Source organism: Sturnira hondurensis, unplaced genomic scaffold (genome assembly GCF_014824575.4).
Source record: "Sturnira hondurensis isolate 20B ecotype Veracruz unplaced genomic scaffold, ASM1482457v3 Scaffold0021143, whole genome shotgun sequence".
NCBI classification, from domain to species: domain Eukaryota; kingdom Metazoa; phylum Chordata; class Mammalia; order Chiroptera; family Phyllostomidae; genus Sturnira; species Sturnira hondurensis.
In genome coordinates, this window is record NW_028093774.1 from 31,277,047 (window position 1) to 31,300,636 (window position 23,590).

A 23,590-nucleotide genomic window follows, 5' to 3' on the forward strand; every position below is an offset into this window, starting at 1 on the left:
ATGGATTGGAAGAATTGACATCATTAAAATATCCATACTACCCAAAGCAATCTACAGATTCAAGGCAATTCCTATTAAAATACCAATGGCATATTTCACTGATCTAAATCAAATACTCAAAAATATTTTTTATTTTAATTTTTAGAGAGAGGGGAAGGGAGAGAGAAAAAGAGGGTGAGAAACATCAATGTGTGGTTTCCTTTCATGTGCCCCCAAAAGGGGATCTGACCTGCAACCCAGGCACGTGCCCTGACTGGTAATTGAACTGGCTACCCCTTGGTTCTCAGGCTGGCACTCAATCCACTGAGCCACACTAGCCAGGGCACAAAATTTTATATGGAACCAAAAAAGATCCCAAACAGCCTCAGCAATCTTGAGAAAAAAAGGATAAAGTTAGAGGAATCACAATACCTGATATCAAACTATACTACAAGGCCACTATAATCAAAACAGCCTGGTTCTGGCATAAGAACAGACACATAGATCAATGGAACAAAACAGACAACCCAGAAATAAACCCATGTCTCTATGGTCAATTAAAATTTGACAAAGGGAGCACAAGCATACAATAGAGTAAAAAATAATGTCTTCAATAAATGGTGTTGGGAGAACTGGACTGGTACATGCAAAAAAATGAAACTAGACCACCAACTTACACCTTATACCAGAATAAACTCAAAATAAATGAAAGACTTATATGTAAGTCAGGATACCATAAAAGTCCTACTGGAAAACATAGGCAGTAAAATTTCAGGTAACCCACACAGCAATATTTTTGCCACAAGGGAAATAAAGGAAAAAATAAACAAAAGGGAATATACCAAATTAAAAAGCTTCTGCATAGCTGAAGAAACCATCACCAAAGTGAAAAGGGAACTTGACTGTATGGGAAACCATATATGCCAATGATACATCTGGTAAGGGTTTAATCTCCAAAATACAAAGGTCTGTCCAGGAAGTATCCAACATGTACTATGAAAAGTAGAGGCATTTATTGAAAAAGATACAAGAAACATTGTACGCAGGACAATGACACCTCAGCCCCCTTCAAAGTAGGTACTTTGGGACCTCACACAGTTCTCCCAATTGCCATCAGCTGCCCTGCCTTATTTTCCTGATTCTCACTGATGCTCTGAAATTTCTTCCTTTTCAAAGGTGATTTTAGTTTTGGGAAAAGCCAGAAATCAGAGGGCACTAAATCTGGGCTGTTGGGGTGGATGATTTGATGTTTCACCAAAAAACTGCACCAGACATGATAAGTGAGTGCGTGCATTGTTGTGATAAAGCTGCTAATCACCAGCTGCCCATAGCCGTGGCCTTCTGAATCATCCGAATAGTTTCTGGGCAGAGGAATATTCAAGCTTAATGCAAAATGTGATGCAATTCATTGCTCTACTTGTTTGGTCATTTTCAATGCCACAGCCACACAGTACACATACTCAATGGCTTCTACCACCCCACTGTCTAGTACAGTGAAGTCATCATTGTTCACCCATGTGCATTCCAGTCCACTAACCTTGGCTGCTAGATCAAATCAATGTCACACAAATCGTTCTTGTTATATTAACAATGGTTGGCCTTTTTCCAGACAGACCTCATGCATAAAGAACTCATACAACTCATACCAGGAAGACAAGTAATCTAATTTAAAAATGTGTAAAGGACCTAAATAGACACTTCTCTAAGGAGGACATACAGATAACCCATAGACATATGAAAAGATGCTCAGCATCACTAGCCATCAGAAAGATGCAAATTAAAACCACAATGAGATACCATTTCACATCAATCAGAATGGCCATCATAAACAAAGCAACAAACAACAAGTGGTGGTGAGGCTGTGGAGAAAAGGGATCCCTAGTGCACTGTTGGTGGGAATGCAAACCGGTGCAGCCACTGTGGAAAACAGCACGGAATTTCCTCAGAAAACTAAAAATGGAACTGCCTTTTGACCCATGAATTCCACTGCTGGAAATATACTCTGAGAATCCCGAAACACCAATTCAAAAGAACTTATGCACCACTACATTCATAGCAGCGCTATTTACAATAGCGAAGTGCTGGAAACAGCCTAAGTTCCCAACAGTAGATGAGTGGATCAAAAAACTGGTACAGTTACATAATGGAACACTATGCAGCAGAAAGAAAGAAGGAGCTCCTAACCTTTGCAACAGCATGGACAGAACTGGAGAGTATTATGCTAAGTGAAATAAGCCAGTGGGTGAAAAACAAACACCGTATGATCTCACTTATAAGAGGAATCTAATGAACAAAATAAAGTAACACACCAACTAGAAGCAGAGACATGGAAACATGGAACAAACTGACAGAGGCCAGAAGGGAGGGGGGAGGGAATAATGGTGGAAAGAAGGGGAAGGGACTAGTCAAAGAACATGTATGAATGATTAATGAACATGGACAATATTGTGGGGACTGACTGCAGGATCAGGGGTGGGCTGGGAGGAGGGCAAAGAGGAAAAAAATGGGACAACTATAACCGAATAACAATTTTAAAAGAACTATAGCCCTGGCTGATGTAGCTCTGTGGATTGATGTAGCTCACACGACTGCGGTTCGATTCCCAGTCAGGGCACATGCCTGGGTTGCAGGCCAGTTCCCAGCAGGGGACTCACAAGAGGCAACCATACATTGATATTTCTCTCCTTCCCTTCCTCTCTAAAGATAAATAAATAAAATCTTTAAAAATAGATCTATTAGCTATAAAAAAAGAACTATAAAATGTGGCCTATAGCTAACAAATAAGCAAATAAACCAAAACAAATGCAACACTGGAATGAAATGGACACTTCTTTACTCTTAGGAGAAAGTAAAAAGGACTAAGGCTACAACAATAGCAATTTCTGATTTAAAAATAGGTAGTTTATAATTGTCCTTAAAAATGTCATTTATTTTACTGAAATCACATAATCTTCTCTGATTTCCTAATTTCAACTAAGCAGACATTTCTTCCAGTCAATTATATTTATTATCCTTCCAAAAAAGCAAATTCCCTTTCCTTGAGCACATCTGGAATAAGCCTGATACAGGAAAACGAAGAGAAACGGAACAAAATCTCTCTAAAAACCTAACAGCCTATATTCAGTGTTTGCCACGCTTCCCTTTTTTGCACATCCTACTTACTTGTACTATATTTCTGGTTTTAAACCATTCAAGCATGGATAAAGGATAAAAATAAAGATTAGATAAAATGTAGAAAAGAGACCAATTAATAAAACCCATTGAATCATTATAACTACAACTAATTATGCAATTTATGCTAACTCAACGATCTTGTCGACGGCACTGTAGATTAACCATCATGTTGTCTCTGAGAAACCTCAGAGAAACTACAGAAATACAATACATGCTCACCATAACATAGCACCTTATATCCCGTACTTTACAGAAAAACCTTTAGTGAACCACATCTAACCATAAAAATGTGGTAGGAAACACTTTAAGCAATCCCTGCCCTTATTCTTCAAAATACACAAACTCAACCTCCCTCCTTTCCCTAACCACCCCGCAAAAAATGGACATTCTAGAGTTACACATCCTGTGTTCCAATTCTGGCAGGACCCATAAAAAAGGTCCTTGAGCAGGCTTCGTTTCCTTCCCTATGAAATGGGAAAGATAAAAGTATTTGCCTACTTTAGGGGCTGTTTAGGGAAAATGAGGAGACAATTCATGGTAAAGGCTCAGAACAGTGCATGGCACATAATGTGCCACTTAAGAAATGCCAGCCATTATTATGTCTCCAAATTTAACTGCTAGAGTCTGGATTCTTCTCCCTTTTAGTGATGAGACTCTAACCGGACTCCCATCAGGACAAGTGGGCACACAAACGGGGTTCTCAATTAACTTACCCAGAAGCAGCAGTATATCCTCACAGTAATTGTTATCATAGCACTTTCGCTCATTTCAATATAATTATTTTGCGTGAAATTAACACCTTGATCCCCCATGCTTTTAACCAGCGATATGTCTGGACTCCAGTGGACAACACAGCCTGGAAATAGATTTTTCGGCTATGAAGGGGGGAATCTGACAAACTGTTAGACCACACCTGAGAACCGACAGTACAAAGCAGGCCACAGCGGCGGCTACAGTCCGCTACAGAAACAATGTTCCCTTTTCCCATTTTCTTCCCGGTGTGTCGAAACCAATGACAGCTTTTTCCTCCCCTGTACCCAGACCAAGCATCTTTCGACTCTCTCCTCCAACCCCGCTCGTTTCACCCCCATAAATTTCCACTGTCTCCCCACTCACAGTGTGTGTCCGCACACATTCACCATCAGCTTCAGGGAGGGATTCCGGTATTTGGTGGTCTTACACCGGGGGCAGCCCTGATCGTCCATGGCGCCTTCTTTCGTACCGACTCCCCGACGCTCGCTTCACCACAGCCACTGTTACTTCCAAGCCCCTTAAGAACCGACGCCAAACAGGTTCCCACCTACAGGCGCTTGACCGAGACGGTCCTTTGCGAATGAGCACCGGCCGGGAAGAGGCACTGCAGCAAAAACGTTCCGGCAGCTAGGTTTCCGGTCCTGCTGAAGAAGCAAGGTCTTAGCTTCCGCGAACCAGCGCAAAATCTTGGATTTCGAGGGGAGGGCTTTCAAAAAGGCAAACTGTACTCAAAGGCTCATTTCTGTGCACCTAACTGTATTTTTTCAAGAAAGTATTTCACAATTAAGAACATAGATTCCATCTCGTTCTGTCTGAAAACATTCCCATGGTTTCAAAGATTTATGCCTAGCGTACATATTTGAAAATTCACACTAGTGTTTTCTTTCGAACAGTCTTGATAGTCTGTGCTGTATACTTCTCCTTTATACTTGCACGGTCATGCAAACACAGAAATACTATGCATTCGCAGATAGAAAGTTTGGGAAAGTTGTCTGGAATGAAAGTCTCTGCACCAACCCTAAATATCAGAATATTTATATAAATAACACCTGGCATCTGCTCTGCAGAGATTAATGGTGTCACCTGGTTTAATGGTGTCACCTGGCTCTAATGTCTCTTACCCTCCCCGCACCAAAGACGATACTGGGGGTGGGGGGCACATGAGACTATAATCTTTAGTTCAGCAATTCTAAGATCTGAGAGCCTGAATCTCTTTGGAAATTGTAAGCCTCATTCACTGCATTTATCAAGGTTGCAAAAGTGAAGTCTGTAAACAACTCTATGAGATAATAGACTACCAATGTAAGGGGCACATCTTATTCATCTCCATAGCAAGGATTTGTTGATACTTACTGAATAAGTAGAGTAAATGAAAAATGAGTGAATGACTATCAATAGTAGTGTACTGTGAAAATTTTTATGCCAAACATTATCTTATAATCTGACCCAAATTCCATCAGAATACTAAGCTTTTTCATAGTCCATGCAATGAATACCAGCTGTATACACTCACAGTAATTTAAACTTTTTATAGCAGTTTTTCTCTTTTCAATAAAAACATAAAAAAGAACATTCCAAGTCCCACCTTTTTAAACAGTGAACACAGCAGGCAACTCATAATATGGAAATACAGTTGGGATTTCCATGGGATATGAAAGGGAAACCTGTCACAGTTTTCCACATCTGGGAAACAGCAGTCCAAAGCGGGTCATGGCAGCACAGGGCTTCGTATTAGTATATAGACATCAGGGATTCACCTAATAAATAAGTTATCATCTGTTTGATCATCACATAGTTCATGAACAAGATTGAACCAAATGTAAGTTAACTAAAATAGGCAATATCAAATGCTGTGCCAACCTGGAGGCTTGCTATGCTGTTATTGTCTTATCGAAAGAGATCACATTCAAGCCAGTTACATGACTCAGAGTGAAGATCTCTAAAAATAAAGGCAGCTTTCAGAATCTTTTTATTGTAACAGAGCAGGAAACTTCTAGTGAACAAGCGAGTATGGTCAGTGAGCAATCAAATTTTTTAGTCATTACTATAATAATCACAGAGCTAGAAGACAATAGAAAATAGAGATTATAGATTTGGCTGGATTCAGGTGAGGGCTTCCTCACTTTCTAGCAACATGACCTCAGCTTCAGTTTTCCCAACTAGAGGTTGAAGATAACGCTTGTAAAGATTAAATCAGATATTTCATTTAAAGTGCTTAACACAGTTCTTAGCACAGAGTAAGAGCTCAATAACTGTTAGCCATTATTAATAGTAGTATGAGTATTATTAGCAGCAATATGTAAAAGAGGCAATGTAATGTAATGGGAAGAGCCTATCCTTTTAAATCAGACAGACCTGTTTGAGCCAAACTTCTTATTCTCCTTACTTGCTTCCTTCCTCTACTTAATACAGTGCATAAGATTGCTGTGATGATTAACTTTCATGATATGTACATATACAAAAGCCTTAGTACAATGTCATGTACATAACAGTAACTCTGAAATGTACACCAATATTACTGGTGGGATTCACTAACTTAGAACAGGCAGAAAACTTTGAGAGGGAAAGCAACGACAGCACCAGGCTTCAATTCAAACACATCAGCCTAAGATAAAATCACCAAACTATCAAGCTTCCTACATTTCTGAAGACAGATGCATCCCAACAACAGACCATTCTTCCCAAACCTGCTCATCCTCTAGCATTCCTCTCTCAGTTCAGAGCAGATTCTACCTTGCTGGGGCAGTGTTTCTCAAATGCAGACCCTCCTTTTCAGGCCCAGGGCTCTGGACCCTTGCTGGACTTTTCTCATTTGAATAGCATATTTAAATATCATCTTTCCCTCCATCAGCATCTTATGGAAAAGAGATCTTCTCCCACAGATTTTTCAGTGGGCCTGCCAATACAATCCTGGCCCTCTGGTGGAAGGGTTGACATACGACCTTTGCTGGGCCAATCAAAAATCTTCCCTAGAATTTTTCCCATTGGCAGTAAGGGGAAAGCATCACCACCTCCTTAATGAAGTCGGAAAATGTGAGCTGGCAACTACAGAGAGCCGTGGTTCCAATCCTTCTGGAGAAAGCCCTTTGAAAGACTAAAGCTAACTTGAGAAAGGCAGGGACAAATGAAATGGGACAACCAGTCCTCAAGTCTAACCTGCTGCATTCCTGCTCTTCATACTATTTGGTATCCAATAAATTCATCTTTTGTCCTAGGCCAGTTCAAGTAGGGTTTCTGGCCTCTAGGAGAATTCATATCACCACAAAAAGGCAAGAACGCTGCTATCCCTGGGAAAGCACTAGAACCTGACACTCATTCCATCCCTGCCAGGATCTTTTCCCTCCACTGTTAGCCATACAATTCGCTAGGTCACCCTCCTTATCTATCACCTACTGTTCATCAGCATCCCCAAAGGCAGGTAGTTCGTTCAGTCTCTGACAACTCCCAAATATTCCATCCAAGACTCCCTCTAGCAGTCCTAACTCTTCTACTCATGCAAGTTTTTAAAACCTCAGAGAAGTACTCTGATTGTTTCACTTTGGGGCAAGTGACCATCCCTGGACCTATCAACCACGGCCATGATATCACATAGCCACAGCCACTACTGTGTCCACTACTCTGTCCACTACCCCACAGCAAACTGAGCACTTCACTCAAAGTCCTGCAGAACTTGTCCCCAGCATGCCTTTTAAGTTCATCTCCCACCACACTTACATAAAACCCAAACTCCAGACACAATGAATTACTCGATAGTTTAGAAATATACCACATAACTTCATGGCTCTATGTTTTATTCACTTTGTTCTCTCTGCCTCTAGTGAGCTCTATCCTTGTTCTCTCAAAAATTCTGTCCTTAAAGGCCCAGCTAAAAATCCACTCCTCACTGCCCTCCTCCTCTCACAATTAGTCTCTTTACCCTCACCATTCCCATCCCCTGTAAAGTATTTACTTACGAATGTCTTCTCTCTCCCAGTAGCTTTTATACTCATCGGGAGCAGAGACCCCGATCTACACATCTTTTTATCCTTCAGTGCCTGATGCAATACCTTGTACTTCATGAGGATTCAATAAATATTTGGAAAATGAATGGTCCTTCAGAACTGTTGACTACCTATCATCAACCATTGGTCACTAAGTAACAATGGAACACCTCCTCTACAGGGAAGATAACTTTAGAACCTTTCTTAATGGTACCAGTACACAAGCTTTCTGAAATGGAAAGAACCTACCAAGAAATAGTTATATGGCCTCCCTTTTATCTTTCAGACAGGAAAAGTCAGCTTTGAGAAAGAAATCACCATTCTTGGTGGCAACACCATTAAATATATTCAAGCAAGTGTAACAGTTTGTGCTGGACCAAATTTTCTTCAGGACACTAAAATGGCAAAACAGTCTCCTATACTCTCCTCCTATTTGGGGCCAGGAAGGAAAAGATACAGAAACAAACAGCTTGGTTTTGACTCTCACACAATCTCAGCCTCAACTCTGTTTTTCCAAATTACAGCACAGCTTTCGACAGCACGGTAGACTCAATGTTCACAGAATGGCAGACATGAGAAGTAGGAGCAAGTATTAACCAGTTTTACAAAGAACTTGGCAAAACCAGGGCTCTAAGGTTAGATCTACACTTCCTCAACTCTGGTGTTCCATCGTAGCTGGCCACGTTTGAGTCAGACTTCCAGGCCCCTTTGAACTGCTGCCAGAATGAGCTCCAAGGCTCAGCCCGCTAAAGGAATCCAGAACCTGGTGTTGGATTTCATTCTGGTCCTAGAAGAATCTTCTCCTGGAGCTATAGAATACCAATCTAGCTCAGGCTACAGACGGCAACAAAAGGTCACTGTTGCTTCTACATAATCTGTTGAACCTGGTGCTCTGGAGGCACTATACACAAGACATGTGAGGAAACCCAATATGTGGTCTTTCAAATCAATGCTCTATATTCAATAGATAGTATACCTGAAGAAGACTGTATGACCTGAACTTGAATAGCCCTAAAATATAGACAAATGAATTTTCCTTCAGTATATATGAACTGAAAAGATTCTTCCTTTGCACAATCAGGAGGAAGATAACAAACATGTAACAAAAATTAATGATGTCCCTGGTGCTTTCTGCACATCTTATGTTGTTTAAGATGTGCAACAACCCTTACAACAACCCTCTCCACTTTTTATAGTTAAATAACTAATAAACAGCAGCGCTAGGATTAAACCAAAGTCTAGCTAGCTGGTCGCCAAGTCCACATCCTTTCCACTAAACCACACTACCTCCTGTCTTCTTTCCTTTTGATAAATATTCTTTTAAAACTTAAGGCACTAAATGCAATGTGGTACCTGGACTAGATCATGGAGCAGAAGACAGACATTAGTGGAAAAACTGGTGAATCCAAATAAAGTCTAGAGTTTAGTTAAGAGTATTGCACCAAAATTTGTTTGGATAAATGTATCATTGCAATGTAAGATGCTAACATTTGGGGAAACTGGGTAGAGAATATATGGGAACTCTCTATACTCCTTTTGTAACCATTTTGTAAGTCAAAATTATTCTAAAATAAAAAGTATATGTTTAAAAATTCCAGGAACATATGAAACTCAGGTATTGTCCTGAAGCTCAATATCTACCTGGGTATTTCCAATGGGATATAAACACATGGTCTTTTACATGATTATGATGTTTTAATCCACCATAGAAGTCAGTGTTGGCTTCTTTGGGGTTGTACAAAAATAAATTAAGTACAAAATCAAATGACATCTCAGTTGACCAGCAAAAAACGCAGCCTGTCCACGAAAAAGGAAACTTGCCAAGTTCATCATAATAGCAGGTGACCTAAACAGCTGCTTTTTAGTATGCTGAAGTAGGCAGTTATGGGTAACTGGGAAGCAGAAAAACACAAGGCCACCCCGAAATAAAGGTTAGGATGATGTCATTAATATGCTGGATTTTTGAGAAAAAGCACCAGCAAGTGGACCCAACTGACTCACAATAATCAATGAAGCAGAGATGCGTTCATCCTTTTTTGAGCTGAGACCTTTTATTAAAACCATGAAGGAAAGAGGCATAACTGCAAACAGCAGCAGTCTCCACCCCAGGCACTTCACCTCAAACCAGAGGGCAGGCAGTCTTCCATCTGTCTGTGCTGTGGAAAGAGCTGCTGATCCTGCATTGATCTCCTCCAAGACACCTACCTGCACATGGACATGGTGTTTCTACCAGGAATATCATCTCCAAAGAACTATTCATACACTTGCATTTTTTAAAAAATGGTCACAGAGAACTTACATTTACGGAGTGTTATCTAAATCTAAAGTTTGGATCTCTTCCACCCTACTCACCCAAGATAGACGTGATTAGTCTATATGCTCAGGTTCAACTCAATGGATTGCCAGCCCTTCATGTGACTTAAGATGAAACACATTTTTTGAAGGCTTTTTGTTTTTGTATTGTCACTGGACTATTTATACCCCTTCTTTTAAGGTTCCAAGCATGTTTCCCTCTTTGGAATTTTAATTTACTGTAAATGCTTCCCCCTTAGAACATTCCCAAGTCCCATTCTATTATTGACCCTTTTAAATACCCTTAATAAAGAAGTCGTGGGGGGGTGGGAGGTGGTAAAGGGGAGTAGGGAGATAGGGAAGCTTCGAGTCGTCCTCTTTGAAATTCTGTCCTTTGAAAGCTGGGGGAGCGGGGGTCTCTTTGTTGAGCGTTTCACATTCGGACCTTTAGGTCACACAATTAATATTCCCTATGGAGTCGCAAAGACTGTCTCTGAAAGAGTCTGTTGTCCAGTTTTCAGGCCACATTAGGTAATTCCCGCCCAGGAACATGGCCTGAAAAGAATGTCGGTGTTCTCCTTCAGGTATAGGTGCCCTGGGGGTCAGAGGGGAGAGGGAAAGGCAAGGGGTGGAGTGGGAGGCGGGTGATTGACAGGGATAGAAACGGTGTCTCCTCCTCCCTCTGAATGTGAAATAGCCAATGAGGTGGCGCGGCCCGGCCGGCCCGGCCGCCAGTGCCATATAGTATGCAGCAGCCCGAGGAGTCACGTTGGGGGAACGGCAGAAAGCAGCTATCCTTTTACACTACTTTGCTCTAGCAGCTATCTTAATGGTGACTGCGTGGCCGGGGGGAAACCTGATCGGCCAGATCCAGCCGAAACCCGGAGGGAGGGAGTGGGCTTTCCGGAGGGGGGGAGGGGGGAGGGAGACGAAGAAGGAGGAGTAAGAGAGGGGGAAAGAAAGAGGAAAAGAGTGCGAGGGAGTGAGGGAGGGAGGAAAATAAACAACAAAAAATGTCCTCTTCCTCCCCCACCGGGCAGATCGCAAGTGCGGCGGACATCAAGCAGGAGAATGGGATGGAAAGTGCCTCGGAAGGGCAGGAGGCGCCTCGAGAAGTGGCGGGGGGCGCGGCGGCTGGGCTGAGCCCCCCGGCTCCAGCCCCTTTTCCCCTGGAGCCGGGGGACGCGGCCGCCAGGGTGAGCGGAGAGGAAGGGGCAGTGGCGGCGGCGGCCGGAGCGGCAGCGGATCAGGTACAACTCCACTCGGAACTTCTGGGCAGGCACCACCACGCCGCAGCTGCCGCCGCCGCGCAGACCACACTGGCCTTCTCGCCCGACCATGTCGCCTGCGTGTGCGAGGCGCTGCAGCAGGGGGGCAACCTGGACCGCCTGGCCCGGTTCCTGTGGTCCCTGCCCCAGAGCGACCTGCTACGTGGCAACGAGAGCTTGCTAAAGGCGCGGGCGCTGGTGGCCTTCCACCAGGGCATCTACCCCGAGCTCTACAGCATCCTCGAGAGCCACAGCTTCGAGTCAGCCAACCACCCGCTGCTGCAGCAGCTCTGGTACAAGGCGCGCTACACCGAGGCCGAGCGAGCCCGCGGCCGGCCGCTGGGCGCCGTGGACAAGTACCGGCTCCGCAGGAAATTCCCCCTGCCCCGCACCATTTGGGACGGCGAGGAGACGGTGTATTGTTTCAAGGAGAAGTCGCGCAACGCGCTCAAGGAGCTCTACAAGCAGAATCGTTACCCTTCGCCTGCCGAGAAGCGGCACCTGGCCAAGATCACCGGCCTCTCCCTCACCCAAGTCAGCAACTGGTTCAAGAACCGGCGGCAGCGCGATCGGAACCCCTCTGAGACCCAGTCCAAAAGGTGAGCGCCAACTTTCCTTCTTCTCCCCCTTCCTCTCCCCCACCCCCTTCCCAGCTTTCTTTTCCTCCTGGCGCTCGCAAACATGGCGCTTACCTTCCCCACCAGCCTGGTCCGGCTGCCCACCTCTCCCCGCCCCCACCTCTCTCCCAGACCCGGGAAGGGGGGGCAGCGGTGGCTAAGGGCGGGGGAACCTCTCTTCTTACCCTCCCCCCCAAGAAGTTTCTCGTCGACCGCCCAGGTCTCAGTCCCCGCCCCCACCTCGGCTGGTCACTGCTGCCCTGTTTCCCACCCCCATCCCGCTGGCTTTGAAGTTGCCACTCTCTTCCCTGTTCGGGGGGCGGGGGGTCGAAGGAGCGTGTGTAGGCGCGGGAAAGGCCGCTCTCGCTGACACTGGAAGCCAGTGGAGGTTGCCAGCGCCGGCGGGGTCCGCACCTCCGTGGAGTCGTACCCGCCCGGCCCGCGTCCGCCTGTCCCGGACCCCCAGGGTGCCGCCGCGCCCCGACCTTGCACAAGTCTACGCTGGAGGTCGCCTTGGCGGCTCTAGAGGAAAGAGAGTGTTGGTAGGGGCTGGATGCGCAGAAGGGGGTCTGGGTCGTCGAGGTTTTATATGACAGAGTTAATCATTCACTGTGCCCGCCGTGGCTCCCTTCGCGGCCGCGGCAACGTGGGGTGTTGGTGCAGCTCGGCTCTGCGGTGTTTTGAAACCTGATTCTGAACTCCTTCGGATCGGATTTCAGTGCCGCCGGCGTTATGGGGCTGGAGGAATGGAGGGCTGTTTTCTGGACCCCCAGAACCCGGCGTGGCTCCCTCCTTGTACGGTGGTTGGTGGCAAGCGTGGGCTGGCTTTAGGACAGCAAGGAGGAGTGGGGGTGCTATCAACTGCGCACCTCCAGAGCGCCCACCCTGGCGGGTTTGAACTTTTTGACTGGCAGGTATTTTTTCCACAATCGGTAGAATATAATCGGGTTTCCCACTTCTTTTGTACGTCCTCCTGAGTTAGGCAGCGAAGGAAAGTAAGGAGTAGGTCGCCTAGACATGGTGTGTCCAGCCCTACGGGAATAGGAGAGAAATAATCTAAATGCTTCTCTAAGATTCTACTCGGGGAAGGAATCTGGGAGCCTACCCCGCCGGGCGAAGGTGATCACCCGGCGCATTCCAGAACCCGCAGTTGCCCGCCCCCGCCCCTGCGATGGGGCCCGACGGCTCCGATGTTTCTAACCCCAGGCAGGGAGGCAGGCGCTGGACGGGGTCCGGCCTCGCGGTAACCAAAACAAAACGCGCACGGCGACTTGAGTGCACCCTTACGCAGGCCTGCGGGAGACTCAGGAAAGGCGTGTTGGTAACGCCACCCCTCTGCCCCTTGCGCCCGTTTCAGGCGGCGGATCCCGTCACTCTGAGACCTGATAGAATCCGGAGGACGGGGGGCAGAAGGTGGGGAGCGGGCCGGGGGCGCAGGCCGACTGCCCTGCAGCCTCTGCTCCCCGGCAGGGCGCGTTCCCTGGGTCTCCACTATATTCTACCTGCTTCGCCCACCCCCCAAACCCTACACTCCCGCCCCCTCCACCCCACCCCCGCCCCTGTTGCCTGATGTAGGCCCCTCTCCGGATCTACCTCCCACCCGCACCCCCGGTGAGTCACCCTCGCAGACGGCGGCGGCGGCTCAGCCTCAGCTCGTAAATCAAAGCGATTTCTGCGCTCTTAGCCCCGCAGCCCAAAGCCCGGGTAATCCTCTCCTCTCGGCTTGAATGCAAACCGACCGCTGGGCACTGCCGGGATGTTGGATCTACTGCTAGGCCAAGTCCCGCCGTGTTTCCAAACTGCCACTGTCCTACTCACCATTTCTCCCCCACCCACCTCAGACCAAATGGGAAACCCCGGCACTTTCCTTCCCCGGATTGTTGTTCCTCCCAAATCGAGAGGCTGAAGAACACACATAGCCCTGTCTGGAACAGAGGGTGCAGGGGAGGGGTCTGATAGTTAGTGGGCAGCCGAGTGATCCATCCTCCCCTTCCCCTCCCACCTCACCAGGGCACTGGATGGCCTATGCTAAATAGGCCCCTGTAGCTTCCTTTAGATTCAGGGGAGGCTGCACATAACAGTTCTTGGATTGAAAGTGCCTTTGCTAAAGGCCAGCCACTTTGTTCAATGAAAGGGTTGTCAGTCTGGTTGAGTAGAAGTTTGGGAGCAGGTGAGAAAATGATCACTTGTTAACTAACTGGCAGGCAAAACAGAACACTCTCCCTCCTGCTCCTTTGGCAGTTTGATTTACCTTCAAAATTACACTAATCTGAATTGGTTTGAAGGAAGGGGAAGGAGTACCCAAACAGGGAAGACTGACCTTATTGAATAAGGTTTTTTTTCCTATGGTGTTTATAGATAATGGCACATTTAACAGGACAAAATAACATCGATGCTTATAAAAATTCCATAAATCCTATTCGTTAAATTTACATTTTCCCAGATTATCTGTCTGGCTAGAATCTGCTGAAAGGCCTATAGCTTGAAACAGGACTAAAAGATTTCCTGCTGTGCTTTTCCTCAAATGCTGCCTTCAGTGGGGTTAGAAACTGCTTTTAAAAACATATGGCACAGTGTAGAATGTCAGCCCTGTAACCTTAATGTCTTGATTTCCCTGTCAATACAGTGAGTCAGATGGTAATCCCAGCACTGAAGATGAATCCAGCAAGGGGCATGAGGATTTGTCTCCTCATCCACTCTCCAGTTCATCTGAAGGTGTCACCAACCTCAGCCTTTCCAGTCACATGGAGCCAGTATATATGCAACAAATTGGAAATGCTAAGATACTAAGCCCTTCTGGAGTTCTGTTGAATGGAAGCTTGGTACCTGCAAGTACTTCACCTGTCTTCCTTAATGGTAATTCTTTCATTCAGGGACCCAACGGAGTTATCCTTAATGGATTAAATGTGGGAAATACACAGACAGTGTCATTGAACCCACCCAAAATGGCATCAAACATTGTGAGCAATGGTATATCCATGACTGACATACTGGGCTCTACCTCCCAGGATGTGAAGGAATTCAAAGTTCTCCAGAGTTCTTCAGCTAACTCAGCAGCCACCACCACCTACAGCCCCGGTGCCCCTGTGTCTTTTCCCGGACTGATTCCCAGCACTGAGGTGAAAAGAGAAGGCATTCAAACAGTGGCTTCCCAGGACGGAGGCTCTGTCGTGACTTTTACTACACCAGTGCAAATTAATCAGTATGGCATTGTCCAGATCCCCAATTCCGGAACAAACAGCCAGTTTCTTAATGGGAGCATTGGATTCTCTCCATTGCAGCTGCCTCCTGTTTCAGTGGCAGCTTCACAAGGTAAAAGTCTCATTTGGTACTATAACGCACCAGTAATGTTTCACCAGCTGCTGTACATGGAGCACTTGGTGAGAGCTATGGATTGATGTTCAGGTACCCTGTTGGCTGCCACAGCTGCACAATTGCTTTTATTTGTTTCTTCTTCTTCACAACATCCATGAAATATCCAGCCTGCTTGGTTCTCTGGCATCATGGGGATGGGCTTTTATTTTCATAACAACTGAATGGAAAAATACGGTTCATAGCAAGTCTTGCCAGGTCTACGATTATAGAAATGCAATAAGTTAATTGGTGCTTACAGAATAACCCATTGTTTGACGTTTTAAGATTAAAAATTAATAACATTGCTAAGAACACGAAATCAGTGGAGCAATTAGTAAGAATGTGTGCACTGTACCTACACATTATTTATTTGACCAAAAAATGTTCTGGAAGAACAAGACTAGATCAGTTGTGTTTGATTAATGTTCCTCCTTTAACTAAGACTAACAGACCTAAAGGAAGACCAGAAGAATGTGTGATTGGTTGTCTGTTGCTCTGCATGTGTATTTGACTCCTAAATGTGCAGGTTTATTACTGAAAGGAACTGAAAAGCCTTATTTCATATGTTTGTGTTGTTAACTAAAGATAGTCTGCTAAAGAAAGCACTGATCTAAAATTTGAGAAGCCAGAGGCCAATATGCGAGTCTTTTACTGACTTTAACCAAGTCTGGATGGTTTCCGTGTCATTTTTTTCTATATAGAAACGAGAATGGTTAGAATAGCAGTGGAAGTTGTATATCCCCTTGAACTTAGGAGTGCAAGATGTTAATGTGTGTTGGCCTTCTGCAGACATGTGAAAGTCCAGATTGCTTTTATTTTACAAAATTTTACAATTTTGCAGAATAAGTCATTGTTTGCCTTAAAGATCAGCTTCAAAAAAAAAAGATCAACTTCCTACAAAATGGTGGTTTTATTTTTAAAAAATCAATTTATGCACAACTTTTTTTAACAACTGTGATCTACTTCAGCTTATTTAAGGCATTAATGGAAAAAAGCCGTTAGGGAGTAATTTTCGTTCTGTACACTTGCTTCCCTTTAGGTAAAATGCTAGTGAAAACACAACAGTCCCACAGTGTAATATTTCTTTTTTCTGTGTTCCAGGCTATGGAAAGGACTAAGCTAAGTCACTGTCCCACATGGGACAAGGATAAGAAAACCACAGGGAAAGCCAAAAGTCTTAGTTTTATAATAATTTAATGTGGATCTAATTCTTTTTCTCTCTTTGGGAAATTTCTAAACAGTATGTAACATTTTCGAGAACACATTTGACCCAAAACCCTGGTCTATAGATGGAGGGAAGAGAAAAGCAGAAATACTTCTTATGTGTAATCTAAAAAAACGCTGCAGTAGAAACTTACTGCAAACTAATGGCTAATTTTCAAAATGGGGCATTTAATGTGAATATGAATAGCATTTTCAGTTTAAAAAGCTAAGCTCAGATGACAGAGCTGTCAATCCTTACACTGTCTGGGTGACTTGAAGGCTGAAGTTCAACCATATGGGTCCGGGAAGCAATGGTTCTTTATAGTAGTTGTGTGTTGCAGTTCTGAACAAAATATTTGGGGATTCAGCCTTTCTCAAAAATACCTTGACAAAGTAGACAATCTTTCTATATAGTTGGCATTTATATGGAGAAGCAGAATACCTACATCTTTTTCTCACTTTATAGTCTGAGAAAATACGGTTTTTTTCTTATTTGACCATCATTGCAAAGTTATACTTTGCATCTATATCATGTTTCGGTTGGATTTAACTAATTTTTAAATTTATTGTTTAATTTATGATTTAATTGTAGTTATATTTAAATGGCAAGTTTTAGATTACGTCTGCTTTTCTCCCTTCACTTATATATGTTGTACTTTCTACACACTCAAAAATGTTACTTTATTTATATTCAGTGGCACTTGGGGAAAATGTCACATCTATTGTTATTTATGGCTCTATCAAAAAATAACGATTTTATTCACATACACATTGATAGACAATTTTACAACTACTAACAAGAAAGTAAACATCTATCTCAGATGTTTCTTGCTATAGTTTAGCAGCCAACAGGAATTTTAAAGCATACTTAAGTTGAACTTACACATTTTCAAATAAAAACTTTTTTCATTCATTTGGCCTAGAACAAACATTGATGTTAGGGAAGAGCCCAAAGAAACATAGAAATGTTTTTCTTAACACCAGTATTTCCTTGATGGATACTTTCAGGTGGTCCTTTTTTTAAGTTCAAATATACTGTGCATGTATGTTTTCATTTTAAAGACATTCCTTTGCATTGGGGTGCTTAAAAATGTTTAAAAGACATACAAAGCCCTGTGACACTTAATTATCAATGTGGGTGGCAATATAATCACAAATTATTGTAGTAATTCAAGAACACAACTGTTTTAGGTGCATTCCCTTTACTCTTGGGCTGTTTTCTCAAAATGAGTAGGAGCCTATTGAACATCTAATTCAAGAGCAGGGTAAATGCTCCTTGGAAACTATTGTCACAAAACTCCCCCCAAGTCCACCTCTCCTTCACTGGCAAGGTCATTGCTATCATTTCACTATGCCTAGTATGTAAAAACTCAGAAACACAAGGGTGTTATTTGGTGGTGGGGTGAGGATCTGATTTATCTACATTGTCTGAGTTACCTGATTTGAACATCATCTCGGCTTTCTACTTACATTTCTTTTTCTACCTCTCATCTCTGCAGACCATATCAGTAAGGGCCTCAAAAGATTCAAACCTTTTAAAGAAGTATTAGCTCTAGTTCTTTATATTAATCTATATTTTTAAAAGCACATTATTATCATTCGTTCTTATCACTACAACATTGAAAATTCAGAACTGGCACAAGAAAAGAAAAACAAAACCTACTGAATGTTTTGTTGACTCGACATTACTTTATGGTTAGTTTGGCAGTAATTTTCAACTTGTCTGTACAGGTTTATATGGTTAACTTTAAGCCCCAGGGTAAGTCATTTTATGCGGTATTTTCTACATTTCCATTTATATTTTATGCAAGTTACTGAGCTTGTCCTGAACAAAGGCATTTCATTTTGATTTGTGTTTCCTAGTTCTGACCGCCAGAGCTAGCAGTACCATCAACTCATTGAAAGATAAGTTGGGGTCTATATGGAAAATAACAAATAGTTTTTATGAACCAGAAGCCTGACTAAAATTAGAACTTGGAAAGATTTTTTTTCACACTTGGTTTCTAAATCAATAGTTCTCACTCCCACTTGGTCATCAGAATTCCTCGGGGAGTTTAAAACACACCTGTTCCAGGACATAGGCTGATTCTTAGGAGTGGAGCCTGGGAATTGGTAGTTTTACATGCAGGTGATTCTACTGAACCTGAGAAAAGTCATGTGTGTAAAAAAGTAATTTTGTGTCATTATCAGTTTTAATCAATGATAATCTGTACCTTTATTTTTTAGGTAATATTTCTGTAAATTCAAGCACTTCAGATGGGAGCACATTTACAAGTGAGTCTACCACGGTCCAGCAAGGAAAGGTTTTCTTGAGTTCTCTTGGCCCCAGTGCAGTGGTGTACACTGTTCCTAATTCAGGCCAGACCATAGGATCTGTTAAACAGGAGGGTTTGGAGAGGAGCCTGGTATTTTCTCAGTTGATGCCTGTCAATCAGAATGCACAAGTAAATGCAAACCTGTCTTCTGAAAGTATCTCGGGGAGTGGCCTTCATCCACTAGCCTCCTCATTAGTCAATGTATCCCCAACTCACAATTTTCCACTGAATCCGCCTACCCTGCTACATCCCACTGAACTAAACCCGGACATTGCTGATAGCCAGCCCATGTCCACACCTGTGGCAAGCAAATCTACTGTGACATCCGTCAGCAACACTAACTATGCAACTCTTCAGAACTGCTCCCTAATTACTGGTCAAGATCTGTTGTCTGTCCCAATGACCCAGGCTGCCCTTGGGGAAATAGTTCCTACAGCTGAAGACCAGGTGGGTCACCCCTCCCCAGCAGTACCCCAGGATTTTGTCAGAGAACATCGGTTGGTTCTACAATCAGTAACCAACATAAAAGAGAATTTCTTAACAAATTCAGAGAACAAAGCTACAAGCAACTTAATGATGCTGGACTCCAAATCCAAGTATGTCCTAGAGGGCATGGTTGAGACAGTCTGTGAAGACCTGGAAACAGACAAGAAAGAGCTTGCCAAGCTCCAAACTGTCCAATTGGATGAAGATATGCAAGACTTATAAACTTTGTCCACCCCCCCCCTTTTTTTTCCTCTGACATCAGTGAGCAAATCTTTTCACGAAGCCCTGAGGACATAAAGCATTTTCCCATTTAAAGGGAAATGCTAGTTTTGCAAATAAATGCGTTCAAGAGACTCTGGGTTGATCTGCATGAAGATCACAGTGAAATACACAGAGGCAGAACTGCATTAGTGCAGCCTTTTTCTTCACATGTGTTCCCTCTTAAACAGATGGAGACAAAGGAATGAGATGGAATATGTCAAGTCAAAGTGTATCATTTGGTTGACTTAATATAATTTTGAGGTCAAATGGAACTTGATAGTTTTTTAAATTAAAAATGTATGCACCTAACAAAATTAAATATCATTGCAGAGCATTAGAAACAATACGGTTCTTTTTGTTTACTTTTACTCCATGGGCATTGATGAGGTTAAGTAGCGTAAATGGTACTCGACACTATTCTGAGGCTGTATTTTTAAATACATGCATTTCTGTTTTTCAATATTTTTGTGAAAGTCTTGGTTTCTCTCTACACATTTCCAAATGTGATTGCTGATAGTTCTGTGTGGCTGAGAAAGTTTGCAACTCCACTAAAAACTATGAAACAAATTTCAGTATGAGTGTAAATATTAGTCCTATAAGCAAGGGTTTGAGTAATTACAGTGAATTTTATTTATGCTATATATGTCTCTCTTATACTTCAGACACTACGAACTGAAAAGAAAAATGTTTTCTTACCGTTTAATTTATTTTTATTCTTTAACAGGAAGTGAACCTAGTTATTTCCAACGAAGTTTTACTTTTTGTAGGATTTTAAACGTGATAATTTTTATCAGGAGTCTGTTAAGGTCAATATTAATAACACTGAAACAGGAAGTCCAGCTCCCAATACTGGAATTTTGGTACTTTTTTTCATATCCTTGCTCTTTATTTAGCAGCGCTCTGATTCATTTGAATATGTTTTATATAGAATTCTATGTGCCTTTTTACCTTGTGGCCTTTTTATTATTCTTACTAAGGTACAGAAGTGTCAACAGAAGCACTGACGGCTCTTTTCTACTATTCGAACAGGGTTAATTTCACAAAGAATTGCTTAAATCCGAAGAACTTAAGTTTTACTTTTATTATTATGTATAATGTTTATGATGCAAGTGGATGAGCAGCTAATTGTTAATACTTTTCATTACAGTGAAAACAATTATAGATTACCATGTAGAAACAATTCTCTAGGCTACAAAAACAACCATTTTAAAGTAAAGAAAAAATATGTAGATTCTATTGAGCAAAGTTCTGTCCTGTCGAAACGTCGTTCTAAATGTTTTGCATCAGTTGTTACACTCTGACATATGACTGTTGTTTGCACTATATCACATCCCCTTTAAAAGTCAGTTTTGAGGGGTTTCTGTAAGAAGCTTGTTTGATAACGTCATGAGCTGTGGTTACAGTTTTATCAGGACTCTGAACACAAGTTGTAAGAATGCAAATACCTTCATGTAGTGAGTAAAGTTGCTGGTCTCTGAAAAGCAAGAAAAGTGGAAAAATGATCCCTTCAGAAATAACACAAAGATGTCACCACATCTTGCTTTCTTTAAGGTGGACCCTTTCTTTAAGAACAAAGGGTCCACCTTAAACCTCCATGTGCTGAGGTGGTGAAATAAGGGCCGTAGAGGATTTCACTTCTATCCTTATTTTCAAGTGGAACTTGCAGGCATGGGCGAGGAGCCCTGTGAAGAATTCTTCTCCTACCATTTTGATAAAGAACTTAGATCCCATTTTCTTTAGAATTGATGAGTGTTCCTAAACGGCTGAAACTACATGTTTTTAATTTTGTTCTTTTACAAAGCCAAGTGTTTTAGAGTTCTCCTCCACTCCACCACTACTTACATAGCTTGTTTTTTTCTTTGGGTGTGTGCTGATCATGTTACTGAGATTAATTACATGGTGTGGTTTACATGAAAATGATGTTTTCCACTTGATTGCTGCAGATATCAAAAGTTTGTTAATTATTTAAAAATACCCATTCAATAAGGGAGGCTGAAAGGTTTTAAAAGTTATATATGTTATACATATATATAACTGGAAAAGTTTTCTGTCTTCCAAAAATATAATAAACCTCTTGTATTCACAGTTCTTCCTCTTTTTTCCCTTAAGAAAAAGAAAAGATAGCACAAAACTTAAGACTTACCTAGGAAACTCATTCATACTCCCAACATGATGTAATTATACCCCTACAATTACTCCAGGTAGCTACACAATATACCAGGTAAGAATCAATGCACATTATAAAGAACTTACTGTTCTTTCCTATTCTTTCAGTAAAATGTGGGCCAGTTGATATGTGGCCCATATATATGTGAATGAAATAAGATAAACCCCATGATCTCCATGCACAGAATTGCAATGTCTTTGCAATACCAAGGGCCAGACTCAGAACCCTTTGGAGTTCATGTGGCAGGATTTCTCTTTTACATACACCAATGCTTGAAGATGCTGCAAATGACCCTCTAATGATCCCCCACAGAGGAATCAGAATAGGGGTAAATAACTCTCTTTACGAACTCCAACGCCTGTGGCTGGCTGTGGGATTTTTGGTGTGAACCTAACTATGCACTCTATCAGCCAGAATTTGGCATTTAGCTCTTAGTTAAATCTAGCAAAGGATGGTCTATTGTTTAAACAGAAGGTGCATTTGTTCCTCAATCAAGCAAGAGCACCTACGTTGTACTGCTCTCTGTAGCTCATGTATATTTATAGTAATGAAAAACTGAATTGTACACGTTTCAGTGCCTTTCTTGCGTCACGAAAGGCAGGTAGACGTTATAGCCATAGATAAAAATCTGTAGTTAAATTGCACACTGACTTTAAATCTCCTTGTATATGCCCTTACATCTTGCATGTTGAACGTTGGGTTATGGGCATGTATTGCAGCCTGCCCTGCTACGCTAGACAAGTGTGCGTGAGTACCTAGCCAGAAGTTCTTCATTCTTTCAAATGTTTCTGACAGATCATCTCATCATAAAAATATAAACAATTCAGGAAAACTGGGCTGGGGGAGAATTACATTTTATAAAAGATGTTTCAAAGTCTTCCAAGAACTTAGATGATTAGAGCCTAACGTTTATTTTGTATCTAATTGATACATCACATTAATTTAATATTACAACCATACCTTTTATGAATCAAAAGTATATAGCATGTGACTCATTTGGTTTTCAGGGTTCTCCAAAAAAGTTTATTCTTTAATTGCATGTACTGTATGTTTAGAAGCAACCAGTTACATACTCAATATGGTTTTACTGTGCCTTACACAGAGAAGATCTATACAGAATGTATGTCACGGGATGGGGTAACAGAGTCTTTACTGCACTGTTAGGTGATGGCACACAGAGCATGTCCCAGAACATTTCTGTGCTTAATTACCCAACCAAAGAGCTCTAAAGTATGTATGTTGTACTGTAATAGGGGTTTATGCCTGGACAATTAAGTGTTTTGTTTGTTTCTGAAATGATGTGAACTTATTTTTCTAAACACTATGCTAAATAAACTTTATATTTATACATACCTGGTGTGGAAAGTTATTTTTCCCTGAAAAGGCAAAGAAGGAAAAAGAAGAAAACCCACACAAGCATTTTACTGGGTGGCAAATACAAGGACAAAAGGAGTCATTTTGGAAAAATGTGTTGGTCTCTGTACAAAATTATGCAATTCACTTCACCGTACTGCATACATAGAGCTAAATGATGACAATTTATCCTCCTTAAAGGAAAGAAATGTATCTTGTTCACTTTGATATCCCAAAATCTAAATCCAGTACTCTAGAAGGTTTAATAAAACTAAATCGCAAGGTTCAAAGATCTTTCCAGTCTAATTGAAAACTCGGTGTAATCCACCTTCTAAAACACTCCCATTAGCCAGTCTGGTTGTACCACAGTTAGATCTACCAGTGGTTT

General features: G+C 42.4%; 2 protein-coding genes across 4 annotated transcripts in view; one reads left to right on the forward strand and one right to left on the reverse strand.

Moving 5' to 3' along the window:
• MNAT1 (MNAT1 component of CDK activating kinase) overlaps positions 1–4,531 on the reverse strand; it is a 167,383-nt gene extending 162,852 nt beyond the window's left edge. The window contains exon 1 of one of the 2 annotated variants that reach the window (XM_037031564.1): positions 4,270–4,531. In XM_037031564.1, coding sequence (XP_036887459.1) covers positions 4,270–4,358 — 89 coding nt within the window. In that variant the 5' untranslated portion in view covers positions 4,359–4,531. The remainder of the gene's footprint in view (positions 1–4,269) is intronic. The other variant, XM_037031565.1, reaches the window with a different exon arrangement.
• A 6,381-nt stretch (positions 4,532–10,912) lies between these two features.
• Positions 10,913–23,201, forward strand: SIX4 (SIX homeobox 4). Of its 2 annotated transcripts, XM_037031563.1 has the most exons (4): positions 10,913–11,010; positions 11,219–12,045; positions 14,690–15,375; positions 18,847–23,201. In XM_037031563.1, exons 1-4 carry the CDS (start codon positions 11,008–11,010, stop codon positions 19,641–19,643), a joined length of 2,313 nt encoding a protein of 770 aa, XP_036887458.1. In that variant the 5' UTR covers positions 10,913–11,007; the 3' UTR covers positions 19,644–23,201. The 2 variants fall into 2 exon arrangements, with proteins under 2 accessions (XP_036887458.1, XP_036887457.1); XM_037031562.1 differs by lacking the exon at positions 10,913–11,010 and having other exon boundaries at positions 11,143–12,045.
• The last annotated feature ends 389 nt before the right edge of the window (positions 23,202–23,590 follow it).